Source organism: Engystomops pustulosus, chromosome 3 (assembly GCF_040894005.1).
Source record: "Engystomops pustulosus chromosome 3, aEngPut4.maternal, whole genome shotgun sequence".
Taxonomy (NCBI): domain Eukaryota; kingdom Metazoa; phylum Chordata; class Amphibia; order Anura; family Leptodactylidae; genus Engystomops; species Engystomops pustulosus.
Window position 1 is genome coordinate 167,252,366 of NC_092413.1, and position 12,477 is coordinate 167,264,842.

Here is a 12,477-nt window from a genome sequence, read left to right on the forward strand (position 1 = left end):
GGAGGCGGCTAGGGGTATTTTAGTAGTAAAGGGAGGCCGCTAGGGGTATTTTAGTAGTAAAGGGAGGCCGCTAGGGGTATTTTAATAGTAAAGGGAGGCGGCTAGGGGTATTTTAGTTGTAAAGGGAGGTGGCTTGGGGTATTTTATTAGTAAAGGGAGGCGGCTAGGGGTATTTTATTAGTAAAGGGAGGCCGCTAGGGGGGTATTTTATTAGTAAAGGGAGGCGGCTAGGGGGGTATTTTAGTAGTAAAGGGAGGCCGCTAGGGGGGTATTTTAATAGTAAAAGTAGGACGCTAGGAGGGTATTTTAGTAGTAAAGGGAGGCCGCTAGGGGGGGATTTTAGTAGTAAAGGGAGTCCGCTAGGGGTATTTTATTAGGGAAGGAAGGCTGCTGCTGGACATGTTCTTAATAAGGGGAGGCCGCTGCTGGACATGATCTTAATAAGGGGAGGCCGCTGCTGGACATGATCTTAATAAGGGGAGGCCGCTGCTGGACATGTTATTAATAAGGGGAGGCCGCTGCTGGACATGTTATTAATAAGGGGAGGCCGCTGCTGGACATGTTATTAATAAGGGGAGGCTGCTGCTGGACATGTTATTAATAAGGGGAGGCCGCTGCTGGACATGTTATTAATAAGGGGAGGCCGCTGCTGGACATGTTATTACAAAATTAGGTTTTTTTCTAAAGGTGACACTTCCCCCGAGTTATGCTCGGTTTTTTGGCAAATTTTGACACACCAAGCTCAAAAGGTTGCCCATCACTGGTCTAGGGAATACACAAGACCTCATCCTGAATTCCATATAAGGTTCATTAATCCCACTTATTTCGGATACTGTAAATCATAGACACACACCTGGTACTATCAATATCCTGATGGCAGGATGACAATAGACCTTACCCTTTGGAACATATACTAATCCGCTATAAAAAAAAAAAAAACCTTTGGTTTTAATTGCTTTGAAAGTTGTCTAGTTTACACACTAGTAAATTATATCCAAACAGTATGGGACGCAGCATTGGATGAACTGCCTAATATTCCATTCATGGTGTGTTTATACAGGCTCTGTGTGTTTGTGTGCTCATGAGATTTCTTGTGTGTACCTGAAGAAATGAATATAAATACATTGTTCTATCCTCCCAAAATAATTCAAATAGAGACCAAAGCAGAAATTATAACACGGAAATTGATGCAATGAGGAAGACAAAGTACTAAGGAAGCAATAAGATTGTCACCTCTGTGAGAATGCTTGGGGTCAAGACATAGACTATTGATTTACTTTCTCCACTACCTGAACCAGTGTGCTAAAGGCGCCAAAGTCCTTTACACTATGAATGGTAAATGGATCACCACAACATCAGAGCACTACTTACATCCTCTTAAGAGATTATACATAGCATTTTCTTAGCATTATTGCACAGACCATAGGGGTAGCTAATGCCATAATTTCAAAGACGTAAGTAGATAATGTAGCCGGTGCACAATGGGTCATTAAGTTTTCGAGACAAGACACTGATGGATCCCAAGTGGACACATATAACATGTTTTATTCAATGATATAGGACACGACACGTTGTTAATTGCATTTTGTGATATTCTAGAAATGAAACAGTAAATCTATATTGTATTATTCCAAGGACTCACCTCTGAGGGTGTATGTGACCTATAGATTGAATGCCATGTCTAAGCTGGCTTTTCCTGCAGTTTTGAGTGATTTCTGTTGAATCTACAGGAGAGACTTTATTACAAGAAAGGTCCTCCCTGGTCCTGCACACTAATATTATATAGACTCCTCCGTATGACAGCAGAAGTCTATCATCTAATTTACATAGAAGACTTGCGACTATGCTGGAGGGGCAGAGAAGGATAGGGCTATGTGATTTCAAAGGGACTGTATCTTTCATTTATTGGGGTTTCAGCTGCAGCCTTCCACCGTTTTCCTATTTAGGACACATGCACACATTGCATAACTAAGCATATGTCAGAGCTCTCTGAATGGGTTCTGGTGGCATGGTTCTGAGCTTGTGAACCACATCTAGGACTGCACTGTTTGCGGCTTTGATTGACAGCTAGCTCTGCAGGGTTTTAGCTTTGTGTGTGTTCTGTGGAAAGCCAGATGGTTTTATCTTGGTGCTTAGTGTGTGTGTCAGGTGTGGGTTGAGTGATGGACAACTGTGTCACTCAGCCGCTGGGACAGCATCCAGGAATTCCTCATATACCTACTCATACCTTCACCCAGTTACTGCTTATAGTAGTCTCTTGATACTTCTGGTTCTCCCTGCTCAGTTCAGCTATATGTGTATATCTGACTTTGGCTCATGATTCTGTACTCTGCCGCCATTTGGTTTTGACTCTGTTGTCCTGTCTCAGCAAGTGTCTATCTCTCTGTCTCTCTTTCTCTCTGTTAGTTTATCTTCTTTTCTGTGCACTGACTCAGAATAGGGACTGTCGTCTAGTTGTCGTCTGTGGGTTATTGCGGTATGGGTGAGTAGGCAGGGACAGGGGTAAGCTAAGTGCCTGCACCTCTTTTTTTGCTTTAACAACATGCTTGTATATCTGTTCAGGAAAGAGCTCTGTTGTCTCTAAGATTTCTGACGTGTATAATCAGATTTACTTTCACTTTGATTAAATACTGAACTCCTCTTTCTTTTTTCTACATTTTACTTTAGAGGATATAATTTAGGTTCATGGTTTGGTCAGTTCTTCTCAACACAAAAAAATTCTGTCAAATGGCCAGATCCTATGTCTATGGTTTACTTATAATAGGGCAACCCTCTATACAATGAAAGGGATCAAAGTGGGAAAGTGGGAAGAATGTTCTCAAGGATCCTGGAATTAGCCCTATAGGTTGCATGATGCATCAAAACCTCGGTATCAATCAATACTGGGTTTCTGTTATTTGCTATACTGAATGACTTGTGCTATTCTACAGACTCCTAGTAGCTGTCTGCAGGGGATTCATAAGAGGAGACATCGGGCAGGGAATCATTTTAATAGATGTGTCAGGTTAGCAGAAGAGCAGGGACCACGTCATCAGGGAAATGTAATGAACTGTCCATATATGGTGTTGCTACATCTCATAAGGCTCTAATTTATTCAGTTAAATAATTTTTTGCCCAGCCTGGGGTTTGAACTCTACTAGACTATGGGCTTAGTGGTTGTCAAAACTGAATGCTTACTTATTTTATGTAACCAAGAGCTTTACTATAGCATCCATAGAGTTACAGATGCACTGGTATACAGAGATGGATCTTCTTAGAGATCTCTCTTATATCACTACATTATTATTATTATTATTATTATTATTATTAAGCATATACTACAGTTAAATTAATAAAAATGTAGACAAAAAGACAAAAAAGGCTCATTAAGATGGGCGTGTCTGTTGCGCCTCTGCGAAAAAATGTGGACATGATGGATGTGTTTAGTCCATTTTGCATCGCCTTTTTCATGTAGAAACTGATGGGTGTCTTCTATCAGTTCTTCTGGGTGTACTCTATTTTATGCCCTGCCCAGTTTGAGAAAAAACAGTCTACAAACAGATGTTATGGATGTGCTGTCCATTTTTTGATCCAATGACTTCTATAGATGTACGTGGTCCCCATGTGAAACATGCTGCACATTTATGGAAGAAACAGACATGTGAACAGATCCATAGGAAACAATGCATCCATATAGCATTTGCAAAAAAAGGATAGCATATGGCCATCAAAGATGCCCATCTGAGCCTTAAATTATACATTTTATATTACCATTTCCAGGAGAACCTTTACAATACATATAATAAACTGTCATAAAATACTAAAGCTCTCCTGGCAAAACACTGGTTGCCCATTACTTATTGCATGTGTTTTAATGGAAATTCATGCGATTAGGCTGAATCTCCCACAGACATTTGCACTGCATTTTTAAACGCAATGTAAACGCCCCACGTGACCGTAGCCTAAACATTCAGATAATACTTTTCTTCTTTTCTTGAAAGTATTGTATCAGTATCAAGTATCGTGATATATCTCTGGGTATCCTACTGCACTCAAAATTCTGCTATCGGTGCAACCCTATAGCCCTATCAATGCTTATTTCTCGAATTTCCATTCTTATATCATTTTTGATATTTTGTTTAAACTACCGTATATACTTCTGTATAAGCCGAGTTTTTCAGCACAAAAATGTGCTGAAAAACCTTACTTAGGCTTATACATGAGTCAATAAAAAATTAACTTACATACTCACCTTCCGGGTCCCCTATGCTCGGCGCGGCTCCTCCTCTGTCTTCTCCGCAATGCTCCGGTTCCCACAGCTCCTCTTCTGTTTGCTGTAACAGCCGGCAGAGATGTGGCAATGCGCTCTGCCGGACGGTGCATGCTATGACGTCATCAGCAAACGCATCATGTTGCGGCCGCCAGAGCGCTTGGCCGCGGGTCTGCCGGGTGTTACAGCGGAGAGAAGACAAGTGGAGCCTCGGGGACCGGAGCATTGCAGAGAAGACAGAAGAGGAGCCGCGTTGAGCATCAGAACCACCCGAAGGTGAGTATGTAAGTTTACCCAGTGCTGGGCAAACTGGGGTCTGTTTGGCTACTAAAGGGTGCTGGATTGCTATATACTACTGGGGGCTGGCTATATACTAAAGGGGGCTGACTTTTACTACAGGGGGCTGGCTGTATACTACATGGGGCTTGCTGGCTATATACTGGGAGGCTGTGACCAATGCATTTCCCACTCTCGTTTAAACTCAAGTCAAAAAGTTTTCCCAGTTTTTGGTGGTAAAATTAGTAGTCTCGGCTTATACTGGGTTCAGCTTATACTCGAGTATATATGGTAAATCCCTTTAAAATAGTCAATGGAGGCAGTAGAGAATTGGGATATGCCTGCCCAGTGATAAGCACATATTACAAGTGTGGGTCTAGATATATGTGTTTAATGGACTGTTCTATCACAAAATGGCATATACCGTACTTTATAAAAGTGGCAGAAGATTCAGGTTGTCTGGAAGAAGCATAACTGGCTCCTCAGACATCACATTTGTAGTACATTATGCAGTATAAAGTAAATGATTCCCTAGTTTATTGATGGAAATTTAGTTATTTACCCAGAATGATGAGATTTTGGTGTTCCTCTTGCTCAAGGCTTTTTTGGAAATGTTTTGAAAAACATATTCTGAAAAAAAAGTCGGAAAATTAAACAAATGATGACTTTGTTTATTTGTTGTGCAGTCAGCAGCAGAATATGTGAAGACTCATCTGCCCGAGGTGCTAAAGCAACATCTTCAGGACTTTGAAAGGGATAAAGAAAACAGCGTACTTTCCTACCAGACAATTTTGGAGCAGCAGATTCTAGCAATAGACCGTGAACTACTGGAGAAGCTTTCGGGCTCCTATGATGAAGCAGGTAGGTGCTGTTTAGTGGCTTTAGAGGTTTGTGGAACAGTTTATTATATCACAATAAAAATGTGTGACTACATAATTTCCCAGGAGGTATAAACATGAAGATCTCAGGGTACCGTAATAAACCTCTGAAGATTAAAGTCAAATAAAAATCTTCTCTTTGATCATCAAGTACAGAACCCTCAAACCTTTTCCATCAAGCTATATGTACTGCTGGCATCTCATTTATACTATTGACAAGGAAGGTATATAATAGAGCTGCTACCTGCTCACCTTTACCATTACCCCACATTACTGTTTTTTGCTTCCTAAACCACCTATTTGCCCTCTGCCATACAGCAGAGTTTGCCTGCTTGGATCAGTGGTGAAATCCTACAACTGGGTCTCGTTCTCACTTATAGATAAAGGATGAGTATGGGTCCTGCCGCTTCATTCAATACTATGGGAGTGTAGTAAATTGCAGAGCACAGGGCTCGGCTATCTCCGGCACTCATATAGACCGTGAAAGGAAGTGCTGGATATAGACAAGCCTTATGCTTGCTAATTTCTAACACTCCCATAATATTTGAGTACTTCAGTAAGCAGTGTTACAATGCTAGCGCTATCGGAAACCTTCGATAACGCTAACAAACTCTGTCGCGCTGCATACTAGAAATGCCGGACAGCTTTCAAAGCGGCAGTCACCGTCCCTAATCCTGCCTTCTCATGAGAGTGGTCCGGCGTTTCTAGTGTACAGCGCTGCAGTGCTTGTTAGTGTTATCAGAGGTTTTAGCACTGGGAGAAGCTTACTTTACTATCTGTTCCTTCTGGAATAGATATACTGATTTGGTTTTAATCCCGCATTATGTCATAAGGCTTCTTGTAGGTCATGCTTGATGTCAAGGGAGATCCCTTACAAGGTAGCTTGCAGAGGCGTGGTTTTCCTTATCCCATCCTGAAAAACTTAGTTGCATATTTCCCCCGTGTCCTTGGTTTACAATCCTTGATCCAGGTGGTAGATGTCCTTTAAGCAAAGGTAGAAATCACTAAATGCTAAATGCATTGTGGTTTCCTTTTTCCATTTTTCAGAAAGTTGCTTCCTATTAGTGTATGAATTGAGTGTGACTATATGGCAGGCAGTGAAGTTAAAGGCAGCAGTTCTCTGGTGAAGTTCTATTCCGTAGAGGCATTAACACATAACAACAGTCTGTGCTTTACTCTGGATTTTCTTATGTATAAGAATATTGCATTTTTAATGTCTGGATGCAGAGGGTAGACGATTGCTTCTAGACTGAATACATCCCCCATAGGCATTTTATCCCACATTCAACAATTGTACAGAATCGCAACAGACGGGTGAGATTAATAGAAATCAAGCTCAACATAAAATAGATCGAAACTAGTAAGTTATGCTTTAAAGGATGAACAGACTTGCTAGATGAATGGAGGAAGGCTTGCTGTGATGTCTGCTTCTGCTCGTCTGCATAGATGGAACTACTTTGTTCCTTAAAGAATGTTAGTTTCCTAAAGGCAGCACTGAAATGACTATGGAGCTCGGCTAGTAAGATACTGGAGGAGATGAAAAGCCATACAAAAATCACTTTCATATATTCTACATGGTAACTCTGGCCAGAAGATAGAATCACTCATTGTTACCAATTTACTACCTCTGTGTCTTTTTTGCCTACAACTATTATCACATGTGACTGCAGTTTTCTTGCAGCAAGAACTTCCTCATCCGGCCTACTTTTTCCAACTTAAGCCACTGCTATATAACATGCAAAGGTGGCTATTCCTATAAAATAAACAAGTTGCCTCGATGGCTAATTCTATAGGACAAGCATGTTGCCTAGGTGGCTACAGTTAAATAACATGGTCTTAATCCAGGAGCTACAGCTATATTAAGTGCTTTCTGCCCACAGTTGTGTGCCACAATCATTACTGTGAATAATCTAATTGTAGCCGTTTCTATTCTTGTATATCTTCAACTCCTTAGTCCCTTATGGCAATCTCCAGCTCTTCTTCATCATACTCCAGACACCTATCAGCTGTGCTCTGGTGCTGAATGATACTGACAGAAGCTTGGGAGCACAGTAGCAGTCAACAGTGTGATAGATGAGCATAGTGAGATTACACTGTACACAGCAGCTTCTCTGACACTGCCTGCCACATAATACATGCCCCCTCCACTCCAGCAACTCCTCTCTGCCAACGTATTGCAGTATTGCAATGATCCATTATAGAATAGAAATAAAACTTTATTTACCCCAAGTGGGAATCATTTTGTACATTGTACAGAACACTACGAATAAGCAGTACAAGTCAGCACAGTAATATATGCATCAGTGTGGGAACTTAATTACTTCATTTTTTACACTATTTGGTTGTACAGTTTGTTTGTTTTCAGGATGAAGGAATTTGGGAATCTGGAAGTCCAGCAGCACATCTGGTGGAAGTGGTAGTTTATCATGCTCTCTAGTTGTAGGATTGTGCGGTGTAGTGGATGAGTGTTGTTTCCAGCATTGCAAGTTTCCTTAGGCATCTGCTATGCCAGACGTCCTCAAAAGGACGCAGCGCTTCCCCGATTGTGTCTTGAGCTCTCCGGGTGACTCTATTCAGCCTGTTCTTTTCCCTTCCATTGATACTTCCTCCTCAACAGACTATAATGAAGAAAAGCCTGGAAGACCCCGGGCATACGACCACTGAATAAGACTAAAAAGGCAACTGGCCACCATAACTAGAGACCTATCGCCCCTGATCTCACATATCACATATACCTTGCAGGGGGAAACTTGTAGTGACTGTACAACTGCATTAAAGGGTTTTGTCTCGAAGTTCATTTGCTATTTCTTATCCACAGAGAAGGGGATAACAGTATTGTTGGTGTGGTCCAACCACAGGGACTCTCACCAATGACAAGAATGAGGGTCACTCATTGATCTAGCAACAGGGGGTTCACATCGCATGGCAGTGATCCGGTTACCTTTAGGAAGAGTCCATTTAAAGCTAATTAATTGGAATATACCTTGTGCAGGGACTGTAGGGAGGAACGTGACTCTAGGTTCTAGCAAGGTTCTAGGAATACAATGAAAATGAGACGTGATCCTCCCAGCAGGTTCCACACTATGCATTATTCAATGAATTTGTTTTACGTAGAATGTCCTTTTAACCTCTTCATGACTGAGGGTCATTGGTGCCTGAATGTCCAAGTCAATTTTTACAGGTCAGTTCTGCTCTTATTTAAATGACTTTATCTATTGAACAACTTTACTTAATCATTTTTTTTTCATGACATGTGAGCCTTTAACTTGATAAAATAATTTCATTGATAAGATTTTTCTTTGTATATGATTAGTAGACAAATTAATAAAAATGTGAAACTATTTGTTTTTATGTAATTTGAAATTTTTTTTTAATCAGCGGTATAATTGTATAAATCTTTTCCCATAATATGTTATAAATAAGAACAGTGTCAATCCATCATCCATTACCAAAGCGTGTACTTTTACAAAGTGTCTTCTGCTGCCTTCATCTTACAGGCCAGAGGGTGTTCGCTTCAAATCTCCCCTAAAATAATATACATGGCAGTCCCTGGGTTACATACAAGATAGGTTCTGTAGGTTCATTCTTAAGTTGAATTTGTATGTAAGTTGGAACTGTATATTTTAAAATTGGAACCCCAGCCAGAATTTATTTGGTCTCAGTGACAATTGGATTTTAAAAATGTTGGATTGTCATAAGAACCAGAATTAACAGTAAAGCTTCATTGCAGACACCTTTGATACCTGTTACAGCTGTTTATTGTAGCCTAAGGATAAAGTACACTAATTTAACAATATCCAGAGGTCCGTTTGTAACTAGGGGTCGTATGTAAGTCAGGTGTTCTTAAGTAGGGGACCTCCTGTATATATTTTTCTATGTGTAACAGAACTGGAGATATGTAGTCTTAAAGTTGTGGTTGGGAATCAAGAACTGTATTAAAAATAACATTTTTTACTATAAATTTAACAGTGGATATCTCCATTTCTGTTTCTCTTCTAAATACAATCCGGTTATTATATTAATAATGAATTATTAATCAATAATATTTCATATTAATATGACACCAAATGTGTGTTTCTAGGTGCTATGGTTCAGGAGATATGACCGTTTAAAGTTTGACACTGTCAGCAGGGTTATATATACATGCTATCTGCTAAGGGCATGTGCAAATAAGACGTATATATAGCCGCATGGCAGTCGTGAAGGTTAAAGAGGTATCTACACAATGGACATTTATCTCCTAAGCATAGGGTAGGGGATAAATGTCTGATTGCAGGCGGTCTGAGAGTTGGGAAACCATTGGGCCACATTTATCAAAAACAGTGCAGGGTGTACTATGCGCATTTTGCCTGTGTATAGTGCAGAGACAGTGGCGTAACTAGAAGCTAATGGGCCCCAGTGCAAAGTCTGTGCCAGGCCCCCGACTATAATGTATGGTTTATAGTACTAGTCTTCTCATATGGGAAATTGACACCTTATGGGCCCCCTAAACCTCTTGGGCTTGGGTGACCACACCCTCTGCAACCCCTCAAGTTACGCCCTTGTGCAGAGAACTCCAAATTCAGGAATTTTGGTGCACTTTCTTCATGAATCTGGCCCACCCTGCAATGCGCCTACAAAGTGCACCAACTTTTTTTTTGTGCACCTATAACACAGGTGCATGACACTTCTTATATACATGTGCAAGCAGTTTGCACTATAAAGAATGTGCAGAGTCCAACTGCAGGGCACAGGACAAATATCCAATGAACAGGGGATAAGTGTCTATTAAAATAAAACCATTTAAACACAGAACAGAAGTAATACCGTAGATTGATCATACCTCTCTTAGACCTGCTAACCAGATGTATCAGAGATGTGAATATTATTAAATACATTGAACTATATCCATACATTTGAGAACGATGAAACAATTTATTGCTTTTAGTGACACTAGAAGATCTGTGAATTCACCTTATGTGCCAGCATATGGAAAAGAAAAGATTATTATCTGGAGAATTTATAGGGGTGCTCTGCTCTTAGTCCATCGTGTTCTATCACTATATTCAGGAATCAGGAAATACTGCATTCCTATTGCCTAATCCATACCTGAAAATCCGAGCCAAAAGAGCCCATGGTAAATCAGAAGCCAGATGTCACACTGACTTCTCATGTCTGAACTGTGCTCAGCGTCACTGCTGCCAAGTATGAAGAATCCATTACATACAGTACATATAAATGTATTCATGTGCCTGTGACTGCTACACTCCTTATGGTTCCAGTATGGTTCACGTCAGGGCCATTTTCTCCTAATGATGACAGGAAAAAAGTGATATATAGTATACACGTTTTTTTCGGTTCTGTTAGACAAAATGTTTTGTGATATTGTACATGAAGCTTGATCTTCATGGTTATTCATCATTGGTTTTTAACCATTTTTTGGCGTCAAAAAAGGATCAAAAAAGTTGCAGGTTTTTTCATTGCTAAAAAGTTGCACAGGGTTATTTCTATCTCTTCACTTTTCTGGTGTAAACCTAGAACTACATCTAGTGCAACGCCGTGCAAAGCCGGATTCATGACTTACTATTGCATAGTAACTGCACTCCTGCTGGCACTTTTGATGCATTTTGCAACTTTTTTGGAGGAGAAATCCTGGGGCAGTGGAGATCCAAAGACAGACATAGAACTGTTCCAAAGAGCCGGCCTAATGATAAATAACCCTCCATGGTAATTGATCTGAAGTATCAGAATAAGATTTATCATCTCGTCTTACACCTTTCTGTTCATGCTTAGAGTCTCAGCTACAATATGGTCCTCCAGGCAGCAGACCCTATATGGATACTGGCTTTATTAGTACAATTTTCCTGTGTGTATATATGTACTGTGTATATATTTATGCACTCAAACAAAAAAAATGAACCTTAGGAAGCTAAATCCTTTATATCCATTTGTTTTGCATGCCCCTGCACTTGCTGACCATGGGATTTAAAGGAAACCTACTATTTGATTTCATGGATTATGAACCAAACATACCTTGAGAATGCTGTAGCTAAACTGATGCTGTCATGTATCTTGCTTAATCCCTGAGTTGAGTGGTTTTACTGAAAAAGCTATTATAAAATTATGATAATGAAGCTCTGTCGCTTCTGTGGCTGGGCTCGGCGCTTCTCCTTTCCCGTTAATCATGCACTGCAGCAGAGAATGATGCAATCACTGTGTTGTCCCTGACAGGCAGAATAATCAATTGCTGCACCATCCCCCAGCTGCTGTGTATGAGTGATCCAGCTCAGGTTGATTAGTCCTGTCTTGGCTGCTCAAAAAAAGCTCCGTGTGTAATGTTGATCCATCTTTCTCAAGGTCGTGAATTTTATAATTGTTTTTTCAGCAAAACCTTAACTCAGGGATTAAACAAGATATGTGCCTACATCAGTGTAGCTACAGCATTCTCAAGGTATGTTTGGTTAATAATGCATCAAAGCAAATGGCATATTTTCGTTTTTCTATTACTGAAAAACATGTTGAAATCAGTTTTATATAGGTCAGAATTTTATAGTTTTATTGTAAGCCACAACCAATCATTTTTCTACTCTTCAGGTAGTCCACTGATTTTGAACTCTGTGAATGGATTTTGTCTTCAATTTTAACCATACAAAACTGCAGACAGTGTAAGGTATTGGTCCTGGAGATTTATGTAACCACACCTTTGTGTGTGTGTTGTTATTAGCAGCAGGACTTTGAAAAATGCATTTAGATTCCAAGATTGTTGCAGAACTTGGATCATTCTGCTGCACTGGTTTGTGAGATTTCTTCAATGTAATGCTGCACTGCCTCTACCTCCTGAGTAACTGCTGTAGTATTCAACAGAAGCAAACTACAGCAGAGGGGAGGGTTGTACAGCTACATTGAAGAGATCTCACACACCAGTGCAGCAGTGTTCGACGTCCACCTACAATCCTGGAATATAAATGCATTTTTCACAACCCTACTGCTACTAACAACACACTCAAAGGTATGATAACACAGATCTCCATCTCTGCATAGTCAAAACAGCTGACAGTTTCCCTTTAAGAATTGACTCCTCTATAAAAAGAAATC

At 40.3% G+C, this 12,477-nt stretch overlaps 1 protein-coding gene across 1 annotated transcript in view; it reads left to right on the top strand.

Moving 5' to 3' along the window:
* PPM1L (protein phosphatase, Mg2+/Mn2+ dependent 1L) overlaps positions 1–12,477 on the top strand; it is a 164,826-nt gene that overhangs the window by 114,159 nt on the left and 38,190 nt on the right. The window contains exon 2 of the mRNA XM_072142900.1: positions 5,212–5,386. Within this exon, the coding sequence (XP_071999001.1) occupies positions 5,212–5,386 (175 nt within the window). The remainder of the gene's footprint in view (positions 1–5,211; positions 5,387–12,477) is intronic.